This window comes from Moschus berezovskii, chromosome 11 (assembly GCF_049115385.1).
Source record: "Moschus berezovskii isolate FMDL1 chromosome 11, NW_MosBer_1.0, whole genome shotgun sequence".
Taxonomy (NCBI): Eukaryota; Metazoa; Chordata; class Mammalia; order Artiodactyla; family Moschidae; genus Moschus; species Moschus berezovskii.
In genome coordinates, this window is record NC_142470.1 from 83488187 (window position 1) to 83507777 (window position 19591).

At 37.2% G+C, this 19591-nt stretch overlaps 1 protein-coding gene across 2 annotated transcripts in view; it reads right to left on the reverse strand.

The window, feature by feature from the left end:
- The window catches only part of EML4 (EMAP like 4), a 157361-nt gene that overhangs the window by 129941 nt on the left and 7829 nt on the right, over positions 1-19591 (reverse strand). The window contains exon 1 of one of the 2 annotated variants that reach the window (XM_088841522.1): positions 12252-12522. The exons of the other annotated variant lie outside the window; for it this stretch is intronic. Within the exon in view, the coding sequence (XP_088697648.1) occupies positions 12252-12327 (76 nt within the window). The 5' untranslated portion in view covers positions 12328-12522. Of the gene's footprint in view, positions 1-12251; positions 12523-19591 lie in introns of those variants that run through there. 2 annotated transcript variants of the gene reach the window in all.

Genomic DNA, 19591 nt, shown 5'->3' on the forward strand with positions numbered 1-19591 from the left:
CTCACGTGTACACAGTACTAGTATTTCTATTCTAAATCTTCACAACTTTACTTACCCAACCATTGTTCATCTCATTAAGGAATGGTACAACATTGTTTTTGAAACTGGCATAAATGATGTACCATGAATTAACCACCTCATAAAAAATGGCCTCCGTCCATGCTTCCATAACAATACAAACCACTTTTGTTTCCCTAAAACACTCACCATCTGACCAGTAAATGACAGACCTTTGATTTCTGTAAAGCTTGGTTCCTGCTCTTTCCTACCCATCCTCTCTCTTGATAGGTTGCCCTCCTTTCCAAAGCTTTTTACTACACTGCAATGCTGCTTCTTTCATGAATAAACATTTCCTAGACTCTTAACAGAACCTCATTCCACCTATCTTTCTCTGTACCTCTCCAACAACAGACTGGGAGATATCAGCATTTTCTTATCATTTGCCTATTGTGGCACACATATGACTACTCCAAAAGTCTACTGTTACAACTTTCCTTCCTTGTAATCAGGCTCTACTTAACTTTCATCACTGTCATCAATCAACTTCCCCATCACTCCTCAACTTAACAGAGAAGTTTTAATGCCTGTCTTACTGCCTCACTTGCCTTTTTAGGCATCATCAACCAGGTTAACTTCCAAATCCTTGTGAATATCCTAGCTGCTCTCCTCCTTAAGGAGTAAGGAGATACCAGCTACAATTACATCCAACACTCAACTGAACAATCTACCTCTATGATCACTCTGGAGCTTATAATCCAGAACAATTATTCATCTGAAACCTTAAAATTCATAGTTTTGACCTATAACTACCATTTCTTAGCTTTTGGCTCTTTCACACTCTGCACCCCCCCGGCCCCAGCCAACCCACCCATCACACTTTAGCTTCAAGGAAATTTTTGGTGCTGTGTTCCTCCATTTTCTCCCAATCAGTCTTGTTTTGGCTTTACTTCTTTCTTTCCCTATCCAGTCCAGACATCCAAGATACATCCTTTCAACCACTCTTACTATGATACCTTTAATTTTTGGTCCCTGGCTCTTCTTATGCCATTCTCCCTCTTTCTCAAATTTTGTCCTCCACATTTACCAGAGTACTGTGGGGGCAGGATAGGGGAAATGATAGACACTGCCGAGGTGACCAGAAAATCCAAGGCCATCAAACTTATCTGAGTCTACACTTCTCAAGTAAACTCCAATCGCATTAGCCTCAGTACTTCATATTCTCAGAACTCAGTTTCAGCTTTCACCTCCGCCATTTCTACCTCATACTTACTCTCTGAATGTGTCCTCACCTCTTCTTTTAAAGTGAAAATAGCAGACTTCAGGTAGAAATACTCCTCTCCAAATCAGTATCCTTACCTCCTTTTCTCTCAACAATGAAACAGTTGTCTCTGGTTAAAAACCAAATGTACTACAGAGCATCCCTAATATTAAATACTATCTGTAAAAAAGTTATGTCCATCATGCATGGCCCCCTCTCCTCACCTCTGATCTACTGGTCATTTGCCTCGGCATATAAATACACTCACATCTTCATCAACTGAAATCTCTATGTTTACAAATTTCTCAATTATAATACTCAACCTAATGAAGATATAGTATTTTATCTAAATGCAGCCAAAAGTATGATATGAAGTATGATCAATATTTAAACAATCATCAAACTGTATATATACCTGTCTGTCATGAAAAAGGAATAACTGATCCTATAACATTTGGTTAATGAAATACTAGGCTCTACAGAGAATTCAATTACTGAAAAATTATTAACTTTAATAACACTTGGTACAATCAAGTTTAGAGAAAAAAAATCTCCAATGACCTGATGCTCCACTTCCGTCCAGGCTTCCTGTAGTAAATATGTAATGCTGCAATAAAGCTCCTTGAAAAATGAGTCATCTTGAACCAAACATAATCAACAAGATAATGATTAACCAAAGGTTGGCACAAATCCTACCACAGTAATATAACTGAAATTCAGCCTCTTAAAAGATGACTTGTGTTTAATGCGGATATCTCAGAAATGTAAGCTAATGATTGGGTCTATGTAATATATCTATATATTGACACAAGTATATGTAGAACTACATTTAAAATTTTCCTGTCTTAAATTTTCATAATTATCATTTACCCATGAAACCTAACAACAAATAAGACTTTATAGTGTCATGTCTCCATTTTCCACTCTATACAAAATTCTGGAAAATTATCTCCTAATGTTTACAAGAATTAATGTACTTCTGCTTATTTTAGTAAGGCACAAAAACTGAGCATGCCACAATAAGCACTGTATTACTATGCACACTATATCCTTTAAAAATGTAATAATGTACTGTCTTTCACACTAAATTAGTGAATAATCATGGAGGGAATATGCTCTAATGTTTTATCTGGTAGCACAATGGAGTTAGGGTATACAGGTCTACCAAACGGCTAAAGCAGATTAGAAATATATCTATGGCCACAAAACTAGGCCAAGTTAACTGATCCTGAAAGAATGAACCTGTAATACTGAACTTAGAAGCACAGTTTCTATAACCAATGAGCTATCTAACTATGTAACTACTTGAAGAATTATTTTAATAAGGTAATATTCAAACCTAATAGGAAAGTAAAGCAAGGTATGTAACAAAAAGTGCTGTTTATTATGGAGCATAAGGAAAAAATGATCTTTATCCCTTATCTCATACCACATACAGAAATCAATCTGAAGTATAATTAATCATTGACTTAAAGTAAAAGCACGAGTCATAGAGAACAAATGACAAATTAGATTTCACCAAAAGTTTTAAAATTCCTATCCATCAAAGGACACCATTAAGAAAATAACTTCACAATGTGAAGAGAAATATTAATAGCACATATAGTTGACAAGGATTTGTATTCAGAGTACATAACTACAACAAATCCAGAATAAAAATTTAAACAATTGAATAGAAAATATGTGAAGTGAAAAGTAAGTGAAATACATACAAATATATTTTATCTAATCTCATTTTAAAAGATAATTTCTTCACCATATACTGTAGCTTATTCTAATTAACACAACATTAGAAGTGAGTTTACAGTAACCATCTCTTTGCATATATTTTTATTTACAGGCTATAAAAATATCTCAAATATGATTTAAAATAAGCAAAACATGAATGGCCCTACAAATGGTAAAAGGGAAATCTTGAAACCAGCTGACAATAAAGAAAGATCAACACATTTAAAAATAAGAATGCATATTACTCTGAATAAGTAACAAATGAAAAACTACAAGTATATAAGAATGGCCCTTTATGTATGTCCTAATCCCTGGAACCTGTGAATGTCACCTTATATGGCAAGAAAAAAAAAGAAACCCAAAACTTTACAGTGTGATTAAGTTAAAGAATTTGAGATGGGGATATTAAGAAATCTGAGATGACATATGGCCAAAACTTAAAAGAACTGAAATCATTTTAGTCCTCATTACAGCATTAGATTGGGTTTGACCCTAAGAAATAAAATCTCCACAATAATTTCTATCCTGAGAAAATTTTCTACCATCAGTCTAAACAATTACACAACAGATGTAATTCTAAACACTTTTCCTCTTCTAATTCTTCATCCCCAAACCACCATTAATTTTTTCTTCAGTAGGATAAACTGTCTGCATATTATGTAGTATTTCACTGTGAAGCATGCTGTGATGCAGCTAAAGACCAGTGTTTGGCTGATGGATTGAATCAGCTGAAATGTCTATTTCCATGGCCTCCCCGCCATACTCTCTATCATCTCAAAACCTGCAAAAAATCTTACTACTGTTGTGTTTCACCTATCATTTCTCTTATTAGCAAAACCCTGAACACTCTGTACAAATGAACCAAGAATCTCACGTTCTCTAGATAAGGACTGGAGAAAACTGAAAATGACAGTGGAATCAATTATCCTAAAAACTCTGAGACACCAGCAACTGCTTTAGGGACTTTTGAATTCTAGTGGAAGCCAATTATTCTAGCAAAATATACTCATATTTTAGTGTCTGGGTTTCCAAATGATCCTCAGTTATTTCTCATTCAACCTTTTATGCTGTTACAGAAGAGACAAGAGACTGGACCAAGATTTTGCTCTAAAAGCATATTAGCATTTAAGGGATTGGAGTGGTCAGGAAACAACAGAAAGAATACAGACTTTTTAAAAGAAGAGAGTAATTTTCACTGAGGTGTAAGACTAGACTCTTGAGAAAGAGACTTTCAAAACTAGAGATTTTTAAAATTAAATTTGAGATGGTGTTAAAACAATTAAGTAGCAATGAAAACTAGAGTGAAGGAAAGAGAACTGAGTGTGATACAAACAAATAAAAGAAAAGAACCCAAAATTAAATCAGTGAATTAACCAAGGATTGTAAATAGACATGATTTGGTAGGGCTATTCAATTCATAATTCCCCCAAGTGGCTGTGTGTGCTGACCTTCAGACCTTCATTTGAGAGACTACTCACTCCTTTCTCCTATTATTCTAGACTTTGGTTCCAAAAGAGAACTGCTATTTTCTTAAATGATGAATTTGCCCTTCGTAAACATAATATTAGCAGTGGGATAAAAATTTGATGTAAGCAGGACATCCAAAGACATCCTGTCTTTGGATTTTTCAAATTAAGAGTTATGGGAAGGAAACCTTGAGGACACATTTGCAGAGCTACCGGGATGAGCCCTGCTGCTGAAGAAAACTTATTTCAAGGAACAAAACAAGTATGGATGGAGAAGTGGAGGTAAGAGACTAATAATTCCAATGATAATGCACAATCCTTACCCTCAACTATGTATATAACATGTATTTTAAGTGAAGTGAAGTGAAAAGTCGCTCAGTCATGTCCGACTCTTTGAGACCCCATGGACTGTAGCCTGCCAGACCCCTCTGTCCAGTGGAATTTCTCCAGGCCAGAATACTGGAGTGGGTAGCTGTTTCCTTCTCCAGGGGATCTTCACAACCCAGGCATCAAACTCATGTCTCCTGCATTGCAGGTGGATTCTTTACTATCTGATACACCTTAAGCTTGGTAAATATTCCCCATTGTTATTTTAAGAATTAAAAGAAACAATATATAAGGTACTTCGTAAACTCTGGGCTTCCCTGGTGGCTCAGATGTTAAAGCGTATGCCTCCAATGTGGGAGACCCGGGTTCAATCCCTGGGTTGGGAAGATCCCTGGAGAAGGAAATGGCAACCCATTCCAGTACTCTTGCCTGGAGAATCCCATGGACAGAGCCTGGTAGGCTACAGTCCACGGGGTCGCGAAGAGTCAGACACGACTGAGTGACTTCACTCGTAAACTCTAAGTTTATCAAAGCTTATTCAGATTATTCAGCAAATGTGATCACTTTGGTTTTCAACTAGAACTGTACACATTTACACATATATTAAATACAAAAAGCAGGTAACAAAATTCAATGTAAGCTATTACTGCAACCACAAAGCAAATGCATAAGACAAACCTGGTTCTGCCAGTGACTTTTGTAAGGCCTGTGAGCTAAGAACAATTTTTACATTTTTAAATGTTTGGGGGGAAATATCAATACTAGAATATTTCGCAATATGAGAAAATTAACTGAAGTTCATGTTTCAGTGGCTGTAAATAAAGCTTTACTGGAACACAAGCACACCCAACTATGACACTGTCTATGGGTGCCTTCATGCCACAACAGAACTGAGTAGTTGCCTTTACAGAAAGTTTGCCAATTTCTATACAAAACGGTAAACACACACACCAAAACATTTTAAATGATTGTTAAGAAGGTAAGATCATAAGCAGTTTCATCTTGTCTCTATTGTCTCAGTCTGAGATGTGATACTGCTTTCAATAAAAACAAAATTTTAGAAACAGAACTACCATATAACCCAGCAAACTGACCAATACAAAAAGATAATTGCAGCACTATTTACAATAGCCAGGACAAGGAAGCAAACTAAATATGCCCATCAACAGAGTAATGGATAAAGACGATGTGGTACATAAATACAATGAAATACTGCTCAGCCATAAAAAGCAAAAAAAACAGTTCCATTTGCAGAGATGTGGACAGATCTAGAGAATGTCATACAGAGTGAAGTAAGTAAGAAAGAGAAAAACAAGAATATAATATTGCTTATATGTGGCATCTAGGAAAATGGTATAGATAAGTTAATGGAAAAGCATAAAGATATAGAGAACAAACTTATGGATAAGGGGGAAGAGGGAGAATGGGATGAACTGGGAGATTGGGAATAACATATACACTACTATGTATAAAACAGATTAATGAGAACCTGTTGTATAGCACAGGGAACTCTATTCAATGTTCTCTGGGGACCTAAATGGGAAGGAAATCTAAAAAAGAGGGGGTATAAATGATTCACTTTGCTGTACAGAAGAAACCAACAACAGTGTAAAGCAACTATACTCCAATAAAAATTAACTTAAAAAAAGAACTTTAATAGCTTCTCTGATTTCCTTTCCTCCACTGTGTAGCTCTTCCAAGTCATCTAAGTCTTCACACCAAGTACACAGCACCATCAAGTTGATGAGGGGGAAAAAAACCTAACCGTGGGATCCCGATTCATTCGTTTTCTTTATCCCTCCCATCCATCCATCAGCACATCGACAGCCTCTCCAAAATACATTCCAAAAGCGACCACTTCTTTCACCTCTACCACACAAACCCCCAGGAGTCATCATTTTACCAGTATTCCTGCAAGAATCTCTTAAGTATGATCTGAGGGTGTGGGGATTTGGGGAGAAAAGACAATATGGTGGCAACATAAGAGAATACTATAGATAATTTCAAACTTCAAACAGTCTAAAGTTTTATTGTTCTTATTCTCACTATGGCAAGAATATCCTCATTTCTTAAAACAACTTGTTTAGAAGAAGTCTTTCTGCTTTCATTTAACAAATCTTGTTGCTTCTTTCCTGTATTTCTAAATTTAAAATGAAACTGGTTGAAAAACACACCACTGGGTGGGGGAGGTGGCGGGCGGTATGAAGTCCAATTTTGACTTCTTAACGTGTCTTGTGATGTTGGTAACCAAAAAAACAGATTAACTGTTCTCCTATAGCTCTATAGTTTAAATAAAATTTAGTGATTCAATTTTTCATAAAATACTCATTCTCCGATATTCAAAATAAAGAGAAGTAGCAAATGAAAGCAGTGTGCTATAGTGGAACATACACTGGATTTTTTGAAGGCATAACATTTGGGCTTTAGTTCTTCCTTTATCACACTCAAACTATCCCTCTTAAATATTACAGCTTTATCTTAAACTATCCCTCTTAAATATTACAGCTTCCTCATTTATCAAATATGAATATCAATGCCTGCTCTAATTCTTAAAGTCATTAGTGAATCAAGAGATTGTGTTCTTGAAAGTAATTTTAAAGAGTAAACTCTAAAATATAAATATGTTAACAACAATCATTGAATTATGTAATTTTCTGTCAGTCTACGAAGTTTTAAAGTTAAATTTATTTCTAAATTAAATATAAAAAACTTAATTGAAATCTTTACAGCCATAGTAATCAAGACAGTGTGGTATTTACTTAATGATAAACATAGCCATCTATGGAACAGAATACAGAGTCCAAAAATAGACTGACACATATGCAGTCTATTGATTTTCAGCAAAGGTGCCAAGGCAATTCAAAGGAAAAGGGCTAATCTTTTCAACAAATGTTGCTGGAACAAAGGGGTATCAGTGTGCAAATAAATGAACCTTGATTCGTACCTCATACCATATGTAAAAACTAATTCTAAAAGGATCACAAACCTAAAATAAAAGTACAAACTAAACTTCTACATGAAAATAGGAGATAAATTGTGACATAACATGCAATATATATAATTGATTTTTGCCCCCAGTTCCTGGCATAGAATTTCTAAAATCCTTGGAATTTTCTGAGTAATAGAGATGTGAAGAGCCCCTTTCAACCATATCTGAGTTTATGTTAAAGAGGTAACATTTGGAAGATGGAGGCTGGTTGCGAGAGGAACCAACTCCTTGTTTAGACAGTTTGAACTTTCAGTTCCACCCCTTGACCTCCGGGGAGGGAAGAAGGACTGGAGATTTGAGCTCAGCCACACTGGTCAATGATTTAAGCAATCACACCTATATACCAGAGCCTCCATTAAAACCCTAAATGATGGGGTTCAGAGAGCTTCCAGGTACACAAACACTTCAAGGTGGTTGCTGGGAGAGTGACATGCCCAGACAGGGCACTGAAGCTCCATCAGTTCAGTTCAGTTGCTTAGTCGTGTCCGACTCTTTGCGACCCCATGAACCACAGCACGCCAGGCCTCCCTGTCCATCACCAACTCCCGGAGTTCACTCAAACTCATGTCCATCGAGTCAGTAATGCCATCCAGCCATCTCATTCTCTGCCGTCCCCGTCTTCTCCTACCCCCAATCCCTCCTAGCATCAGACTCTTTTCCCTTAAGTCAACTCGTCTCATGAGGTGGCCAAAATATTGCAGTTTCAGCTTTAGCATAAATCCTTCCAATGAACACCCACGATTGATCTCCTTTAGAATGGACTGGTTGGATTTCCTTGCAGTCCAAGGGACTCTCAAGAGTCTTCTCCAACACCACAGTTCAAAAGCATCAATTCTTCGGTGCTGAGCGTTCTTCACAGTCCAACTCTCACATCCATACCTGACCATGGGAAAAACCATAGCCTTGACTAGACGGACCTCGGTTGGCAAAGTAATGTCTCAGATTTTTAATATGCTATCTAGGCTGGTAACAACTTTCCTTCCAAGGAGTAAGCGTCTTTTAATTTCATGGCTGCAGTCAGCATCTGCAGTGATTTTGGAGCCCAAAAAAATAAAGTCTGACACTGTTTCCACTGTTTCCTCATCTATTTCCCATGAAGTGATGGGACCAGATGCCATGATCTTCGTTTTCTAAACGTTGAGCTTCAAGCCAAACTTTTCACTCTCCTCTTTCACTTTCATCAAGAGGCTTTTGAGTTCCTCTTCACTTTCTGCCATAAGGGTGGTATCATCTGCATATCTGAGGTTATTGATATTTCTCCCGGCAATCTTGATTCCAGCTTGTGCTTCTTCCAGCCCAGCGTTCCTCATGATGTACTCTGCATAGAAGTTAAATAAGCAGGGTGACAATATACAGCCTTGACGTACTCCTTTTCCTATTTGGAACCACTCTGTTGTTCCATGTCCAGTTCTGACTGTTGCTTCCTGACCTGCATACAGGTTCCTCAAGAGGCAGGTCAGGTGGTCTGGTATTCCCATCTCTTTCAGAATGTTCCACAGTTTATTGTGATCCACACAGTCAAAGGCTTTGGCATAGTCAATGAAGCAGAAATAGATGTTTTTCTGGAATTCTCTTGCTTTCTCCATGATCCAGCGGATGTCGGCAATTTTATCTCTGGTGCCTCTGCCTTTTCTAAAACCTGCTTGAACATCTGGGAGTTCACAATTCACATATTGCTGAAGCCTAGCTTGGAGAATTTTGAGCATGACTTTACTAGTGTGTGAGATGAGTGCAATTGTGCGGTAGTTTGAGCATTCTTTGGCATTGCCTTTCTTTGGGATTGGAATGAAGACTGACCTTTTCCAGTCCTGTGGCCACTGCTGAGTTTTCCAAATTTGCTGGCATACTGAGTGCAGCATTTTCACAGCATCATCTTTCAGGATTTGAAATAGCTCAACTGGAATTCCATCACCTCCACTAGCTTTGTTCGTAGTGATGCTCTCTAAGGCACTCCTTCCTAAGAACCTTGTCCAATGCATCTCTTCCATCTGGGTACTTAGGCATTGTATCCTTTATAATAAACCAGTAACAGTAAGTAAAGTGCTTTCCTGAGTTCTATAAGGCATTCTAACATATTATCAGACCCAAGAAGGGGCATAAGAATCTCCCATTTATAAGTGGTCAGTCAGAAGTATCTGAGGTCTGAACGTGTAATTGATATCTGGAGAAGGAAGGCAGCCATGAGGGACTCAATCCTTAACCTATACGATCTGCACTAATTTCAGGAAGTTAGTGGTATGGAAAACCCATACATTTGCTGTCAGAAGTGTTGTGACCAGACAAAGTTTTCTTTTAGAATCTTTGTGATCTTGGGTTAGGTTAAGATTTCTTGAAAGTGAAAGTGAAGTCGCTCAGTTGTGTCCGAATTTTTGCGACCCCATGGACTGTAGCCTACCAGGAGCCTCCATCCATGGGATTTTCCAGGCAAGAACACTGGAGTGGGTTGCCACTTCCTTCTCTAGGAGACGTTCCCGACCCAGGGATTGAACCCGGGTCCCCCGCAATCTAGGCAGACGCTTTTACCGTCTGAGCCACCAGGGAAGCTGATTTCTTAATGAGACATAAAATGTACTATAAAAGACAAACTTTATCCTAGTAAATTGATAAATTGGATTTCATCAAAATAAACTTCCACTCTTCAAAAGGCACTGTTAAGTAAATGAAAAGGTAAGTCGCAAAGTGGAAGAAAATATTTGCAAAACACATAACTGATAAAGGACTTGCATCTACAGTATACAGAGAACTCTCAAAGCCTAATAATAAGACAATCAACCCATTTTTTTTTTTTTAAATGAGCACCAGACAGGCAAATCTATAGTCAGAAGGCAGATTAGTGGCTGCAGGGCTGTGGGGAGCCAAAGTTCCAATGTTCACAGAAGCAGTCTGTATTCGTAATAGCCAAAAACTGGTAACAACTGAAACATCCATCATCTGGTGAATGGATAAACTAATTGTGGTATATTCATACAATAAGATGTTATTCAGCAATAAAAAGGAATAAATTACTGAAACATGCAACACAGATGAATCTCAGAAGTATACTAAGTGAAAAGCACAAAAGACCACAGATTTTAAGATTCCAGTTATATGATATTTTAGGAAAGGCAGAATATAGATAGGGAAAGAAAGCAAACCAGAGGTTTCCAGAAACAGGGTGGAGGGAAAGGACTGACTGCAAGGTGCTACAGGAACTTTGGGGGTAATTTTCTGGTGTTATAGAGATGGTTTACCTTGATTGTGGCAGTGGATACCCAACTATATGAATTTTTGAAGACCCACTATACACTTGAAATTGGCATAATTTATCACAGGTAAAGCACAGCTCCCAGGTGGCGCTAGTGCTAGAGAACCTGCCTGCCAATGAGACCAAAGAGACCAGGTTTGATCTCTGGGTCAGGAAGATCCCCTGGAGAAGGACATGGAAACCCTCTCCAGTATTCCTGCCTGGAGAATCCCATGGACAGAGGAGCCTAGCAGGCTACAGTTCATAGGGCTGCAAAGAGTCAGCATTGACTGAAACAATTTAGCACACACACACAGGTGAATAAAGCCGATTTTCAAAATTTGAATTCTCAAAACTACTCTGTAGTTCTACTCTTTTTCACTAAAATCAAGATATGATAATGAGGTGTTTGGTGATGTTCTAAAACAAATGACTGAGAATTTGCTATCAAGAATGCATTGTATGTGATAGCAAAAATACCAGACAAATTCCAAAAGGAACAGAATCCACTCAGTTTTAAAGACGTCCAATGAAGTTTGGCAAAAAAAGAAGATTGGCTTATCCAGGGTTACACAAAATACCAGTGCTGAGAAGCAGGAACAAGTTAATAAGTAGGAAAAGAAATCAATTCATAAAACCTTACTCTAAAGACACTTTTCATGCAACTCTTAGGAATGTGTTGCTATCTGTTGCTTTTCAAATTCCCTAATTTTCCCAAGGGTATAAACATATTATATATGTAATATATAATAAATTATGGCATAAGAAACAAGGTGGCAAGAAAAGATAGTGAGAGAATGAATCCACCTAAGATTCCCCAAAAAGAGCTAAGAAAGGAAAAGTAAGTTTGAGCCAGGTGGCCCAAGCCAAGAGTTCATCTCATAGAAGCTGAAAATGATAAAAAGCTTTTAGACCAGACAATAAAGCATTCTGATGGCCATACGCAAGTTAAATGAGAGCAGGAAAGATCAAATGTGAAGTCACTAATTTCCAGACATGAAAACAATTGCCTACAGTGGGTCAGAACACTTAAAACTATACCAATGGTTTTCAAACTACTGAAAACAACTTCTTTGTTGTTGCTGTGACATAGTCACACCCCCGTGAGTTCCATCCAAAAAACATCTAACATCATCTAACGGGTACTACTACTAAACAACTGTTCAGAACACAGCATAGAACCCAAACTGCTGTAAGTACCAAAGTAGGTGTTAAAGTCCGGAAAGAAGGAGGGCCAGAAGGTAAAAGAGGTGACCTCACCCTGGTCACACAACCCACTGTTTGCCTCCACTCTCACTACCACCCACAGACAGCTGTCTGGACAGCTCCACAGCATCCTGGGAATTCTCCTTAGTAACTGAATAGGGGTCCCGAATTCAGGTTGACAAACAGTGATCTACAGTAACTAACCTAGAGGAAACAAAAGATTTTAGAGAAATACGATCAAGAAAAAAATATTAAAATTCAAGGGAATATATATCCAAACATATAAAAGTACTATAGTAAACAATAAAACTTTAAATATGAAACAAAAAGACAAATTAAAGAGTCTGAGTATGGACATCTAAGAAGTACATATACTATTTCAAAACTGTCATATGATCAGATACAGTGACTAAGATGCTCAATGATAGTGGCCACAGCACAGTCAATATTTTACCTATCTGTATTTGCATTCCCCAAGATTACTTTTCTCTAAGTTTATCTCACACAACCAAAGCCCACACAGGCTGTATCACCATCTATTATATGAAAAAAAGGACAGTATGTTTATAATAGACAATGCAGCAATCACATCCTAAGAGTGAATTAAAGGAAAACTTTACTGGAATTTTTGTTTCTTTTCTTCACTGATATATTCCCAGTATGAAAACAATTCTTGGCACATGGCACTTGGTGAATAAATATTTGCTCAATTATTAGATTTTCATACTAGAGCAATAGTTCATTTCAGTCACCAAAAGTCTAACGTAGATAGTACTATAATCATTGCCCTCATATGTAGGGTTGTAATAATAAGTTCAGTTTTATTCAATCTAGTTAAAAGTTACCTGAGGGTATTTTTTTTTTTTTACTGACATTAACCTTCTTTGCCATTCAGATGTTACAGTTTATGAAAAGTATCTGACATACTTCCTGAATTCACAACTGAATAAATGTTAGTGCCTCTGCTCTCCTACTCCCTTTCAAAAAGTTAGCCATGTGAACCAAATTTCTTGAGATGTAGTCCATAAACTACTTCCTCAAAGATTATTTCCTAAAGCAAGTATAATGAAGACCACACACTTAATCACAGGACTCATACTCCAACAAAGAGAAAAAGCAAATATCTTAGAAAAGCACCACTTACACAGATAACAGAGGATGGAAATTATTGAATTCACTGACTTAAATTAGGATGACACCAGGAGAGCAAAGCTGACAACGGTCTCTGCATAGGTTGAAAATTGCAACCAAAGTAAGCACAACTGGTAGTTTATCATTTTCTCAGGTATATGGGAGCAGGAAGAAAAGAAAAAAGTAAATGTCATTCCTTGAAGCCATTTTCACGAGCTGGGAAGGCTACTGTGACCTGATCTCTATTCTTCTGCTTACACCCAAAATAAGACATGCATTTGAATAAAACAGAAAATGCTGGATGGCGGAAGTTTAAGGTAGCCCTCCTTTGTTTCCAAAGCTTCCTATACTTTAGCACCACAATTCTTATTACTCTGTATTTTAAAAGCCAACATCATAAGCTCCATAAGAACTATGTTTATAGTTGGAAGAGTGCTGAGCACATACCAAGCATTCAATAAATATTTCCTGAATAAATACTGCCTGAATCCCCCACAGAATTATAAGCTTCATGAGAGCAGGGATTTCGAGAGTCTCATTCACCAATTTCCCACTGCACTTAGCACAGAGTGTGATCCAAAGAAGCTAATCAAAAGCTATTTACTTAATGAATGTGTTTATGACCAGGACACACACGCAAATAAGTGGCCTATATGAGACTCAAACCTATAACCTTAGCCCCATTACAGTATGCACTAATGAACCAAGATAAGGAGTTTCACAGTGCACAAGTTTCAGCGTGTGTATAACCATTACATTTCACTCACAAGTACTCACAAAGATTTCAAGAAAAGAAGTAAAAAACTGATTACTTTCCTGGCCATTCTCTTTATTCTAAACTTTGTTCCCCAATATGTTACATCTCACATGATCCACAATCCATCCATTCCATTCTGTCGCTCAGTCGTGTCCGACTCTTTGCGACCCCGTGGACTGTAGCCTAACCAGGCTTCTCCGTCCATGGGATTCTCCAGGCAAGAATACTGGAGTGGGTTACCATTTCCTTCTCCAGGGGATCTTCCCAACCCAGGGATCGAACCCGGGTCTCCTGCATTGGAGGCAGACCCTTTAACCTCTGAGCCACGAGGGAATAACCCTGATCCACAATAATAGATCCTAAAAATCAAGAAAATATTGTTTGTGCAAAAAAAAAAAAAAAAATCCCCAGTAATTATAATTGGAGAGGATTAAAAAAAATAAGATGAATGCCAAGAGGTACTCAAAGCAGTCAAAGAAAGTCAAAGGCTATGCCCCGACTAAACTAAACTGAAAACAGGATATCCTCCAAAGTTTAAAAAAAAAAAAAATCTCCCACTCATCAACAGAAGTCAGTTATGGCACTTTTCTGGAACAAATGCCTCAAAGAAAACACAAACAAATTTTGTCATTTTCTCATGTCACTTAAAAATCAGCATAAGAAGTTACATAAAAGAGTGAAAAATGACTTAAGGAAAAAAAATGTCAGGTATCAAAACTAAAGTTTTGTTTTAAAACAGCAAGTCATCTCAATTTTAGGAAGTCATCCATTCTGAAAAGTCAGCAAAAGTACATTCTCTGGAAAAAAATTTTGAAAAAGAAAAGAAGTACATTCTTATTATGGAATATGACAAATATTAATATAGCACAATTTGACTCTCAAGATACTAACAGCTCATTAATTCAGAGATTTATCTTAAAAGAAAAACAAAATAAACAAAAGATAACCTTAAAAATGAAGATATAGGGAACGTAAGTGGTCTATAATTTAAAACACGTACACATCATCAAGTTTATAAACCAAAAGCTCAGGTATTTTATTAAAGGCATCATTCAGAAGGCTTCACTGGTGGCTCAGTGGTAAAGAATTAGCCCGCCAATGCAGGAGACATGGGTTTGATCTGAGATCCAGAGATCTCACATGCCGAGGGGCAACTAAACTCACAAGCCACAACTATTAAGCCTGTGCTCCAGAGCTGTGAAGCCACAACTGAAGCCCACATGCCTAGAGCCCATGCTCCGCAACAACAGAAGCCACAACAGCAAGCAGCCCACACACTGCAACTAGAGAAAAGCCTGTGCAGCAATAAAGATTCAGCACAACCAAAAATAAACAAATAAAATTATTAGGGGAAAAATAAAAGATGGATTCTTAGGGTGAGAAAACGAAGCTTATCATTTTATCCTGAGGAACATCTGACATTACGTTAGTCACATATTACCAATATTAGTAATATTTATTAGGTATGATTCTGTCCCTGTAAGGGCTATACCATATAATTTCAAAAGGCATAGGTCGTGATTCCTGGGTTCTTTTTTGAGACCCGAAACAACCCTTATATAAGTCAAAACGGCTTTGTTATCTGGCTTCCTAGTCTACAGCAATTTTAAAATTGGAAATCAAAAGAAGGGCTGGATTAGAAACAATGACCAATCTAGTAACAACAAGCACCTCTAGAGCCTAGAGTACCATTTTCTACCAAAAGGAACCACAACTTCTTAGAAAAAAACAGCTGACTGTAAAAATGGAGCAGGAAGTATAAGTGTAAGTCTGAACATCTTATCAGAAAGCAAAGAAGCTGACAAAGCACCAGGATCAGGACTCAAGAAGCAACGTGAAGATGCTCTGACAGGTCAAAACTGGAAAATCTAAGCACCAAAATTTAGAAGAATAATGGCAGCAGATCAACAAGAATCAAATAAAAAATCTGTAAGTTTCTATTTAAAGGACAGACAAAACAAAGAAACATGCTTAAAAAAAAACAAAAGATATAAGCAGTACTCATGCTAATTTAACTTTACAGGAAGAAAGGTCTAGCTTCTTTAGTAAACTGGGGGGGAAGGGAAGGAAAATACACATTATAGATTAAGCGAGACATAGCAACCAAATGCAATGTATGATCCTGTTTAAACCCTGATTTAAACAAACCACTGAAAAATGACACTTAAAGAGACCATCAGGGATATTTGACAGGATATTTGACATTAAGATACTATTGTCAGGACTTTCCTGGTGTTAAGACTCTCAGCTTCCAATGCAGCAGGCAGAGGTTGGATCCCTACTTGGGGAACTAAGATCCCATATGCCTCACAGTGCAATTCCCATCCCCAGAAGAAATTACTGTCAAATTGTAGGTCTAATAATAAGAGAAGAGTCATCTTTCAAGATATATAAACTCAAATATTATGGGTGAGACTCTTTAAATAATACATAAAAACAGAGGAAAAGATAAAGTACATTGACACTAAATGACAACAGCAAGGAAGACAGTTACAGCTGTTCAGTGTCATTTAGTGTATGGAGGAAACAGTTCTACACAAAGAGCTCTCAGAAGCACCACTGTATTACAGCACAGAATCATGTCTAATGCTCATCATAACCATCAGTCATCTAGCATATGTTAAATTATGTTCTATATACACAGCTTTAGCAGATCAGACGTCCAAATAATGGAATATGATCCATTAAAGTTTATACTCTCTGAGAAGGAAAGATGATCACAATATTTAAAGGGGAAAAAAATGGTTGACTTTGCTTCTTAACTATATTCTCTTTTACCCCGAACACACACACCACATAACAGTATCTCGCTCTCAATAATTGCTGATTAAATATAGAAACATAATAGAAACACCCTGTATGGCTTCCCACTTACAGCAAATTCCTTCAAACTATTAATGGTCTAGTCCATGTGCTCAAAATAATTTTTAAGTGTAATATATACTATTACACAGTTACAAAATTATAAGAACCTTAAAGAATGTTTATCAATATATAAACAATAATAGATTATAACCCATTGGAAAAAAAAAATAAGACAGCTGATTCCATACAGATATATTAAGTAAACCAGTAATGTGAAGGTCTGATAAGGAACCGAATATTTACAAAATTTCACAGCACCTCCTACAAAATACTAATTACAAAGTTTTTTGGAAAAAGTAATTTTACAAGGGAAAGGCCTGGCAGACCCCACCCTAATCAAATGGTCAAAATGGACATCATCAGTAATGGGACAAATGAAAATTATGTGCCACCTGATAGGATGCAATGAGACAAAACACAGCTCACCTCTGTGGCTTTTGTGCCAAAGATACATAACTTGAATCCAATCAGGAGGAAACATCAAATTTAGGGACATTCTACAAAACAAATGGCCTATTATCTTGTAAAGCATCAAGTTCATGAAACCCAAGGAAAGACTAACCGCTCCAGATTCAAAGAGACTAAAGAGACAAGACACCTATTGGTAAACACAACATTTGATTCTGAACTGGTTGTTTACTAAAAAAGACGTTATTAAAACAATTAGCAAAACATGAATGGGTTTGAGGGTGAAACAGTAGTAACGCATCTATTCATTTCCTGATTTTCCTCATTGTAGTACAGTTATGTAGGAGAATGTCCTTGTTTATAGGAGACATTCACTTGAATGTTAGCAGGTGTCAGGGCATCATTTTAACAACTTAATTCTCAAATTACTACAAACACAAAGAAGATACCCCAGCATCTCCTGGATAAGCTGCAGTAGTCCCCAACTTTCTGGGGGGACCAATTTTGTGGAAGACAATTTTTCCATGGACCTGGGGTGGGAGAGATGATTTGGGGATGATTCAAGCACATTTACTGTGCACTTTTTTGCATTTTTTTAAAAAAATTATTTACTTGGCCATGCCAGGTCTCAGTTGTGGCACGCGGGATCTAGTTCCCACTGCATTGGGAGTACAGAGTGTTAGCCACTGGACCACCAGGGAAGTCCTTGCACTTTATTTCTAATCTAATGTCGCTGATCTGACGGAAGGTACCAGTGAGCGGCCCAGAGTTTGGGGATCCCTGAGATAAAGGCTGTGAACAAGGCCTACAGGGGCCAGGCAATAAGGTAAATACTTGAAACAAGCTAGGTATAAGGCAGGGGCTGAGGCTATTTACCTGACACACCACTCAGTGAGTATATAGATCATCTGGAACGCAAGTTGACAGTGGCAAGATCATTCCATTTTTTCAAGAGAAACCAAAGATGCAGATTTTTATGCGAAACTTCCCAATTTTTAACACACTCAAAAAGGCCAAACAAAACATGTCTGTCGACTAAATTTGAACCGCAGCTGCCTTTGGCCCAGAGGCATGTTTCTCAAACTGAGGCCTAGGGATAAAAGGAAACCACATGATATACATGGAACACATTCTTGGAGCCACAGTTTTATCCCAAGAGTTCTCCTGGAATTTTCTGGGAGAGATTTCTTTACTTTTAAAATCCTATATTATGGAGTTTAATGCAAAGTCATGTGATTTTTAAAAAATTTTTCATTTAAAAATAATTTCAAGCTTACAGAAAAGCTGTAAGAACAAGAACAGTACAAAACACCTGTACAGTTTTAACCAAATTCATCTATTGTTAACATTTTACTCATTTGCATTATTGCACAGAAGCATCCTTCCACCCTCTCTCCTCCTCTCTAGTACAAACACAAATACACACATAAAGCTATATATGTGTGTGTATATATAAAACATATATACATAATTTTTTCTGAAAGAGTAGTTATGTATCATGGCCCTTTATTCCTAAAAAAAGTTCAGCGTGTATTTCCTAAGAATAAAAATATTTTTTTATATAACTTTAGGTTACCACTTTAGAAAGTTCAACACTTGGACGCCATACCTTTGTTATCTACCATCAATATTCCAATTTTGCCAAGTGATCCAATTACAGCATCTTCCCCTCTAATACAAGATCTATTCTCGGATCAGGCACCACAAAGAGATGTCATGTCTCTTCAGTATCCTTTAATCTGAAACACTTCCACAGCCTTTCTTTGTCTTTGTAACATTAACATTAAAAAGTACAGTCTCCCCTCTACCCTTTTATAAAATAGGATGTTCCACAACTGAAGTCCAATATGGCCTCATGATTACATCCAAGTTATGCAATCCTGGCTGGAGAACTACCTAAGTGACATGCTCTTTGCAGGGCATCATATTCACACACATACAACATCCACTGGTGCTATTTATTTTGATCATGCATTCAAGGTGCTGTCTGATTTCATCACTGCATAAAGTTACTATTTTTTCCCCTTCTAACTAATATGCAATGTATGGGGAGATATTTAAGACCATGCAAACATTCTGTTGAAAATTCTTAAAGAGATGGGAATACCAGACCACCTCACCTGCCTCTTGAGAAATCTGTATGCAGGTCAAGAAGCAACAGTTAGAACTGAACATGGAACAACAGACTGGTTCCAAATAGGAAAAGGAGTACATCAAGGCTGTACATATCACC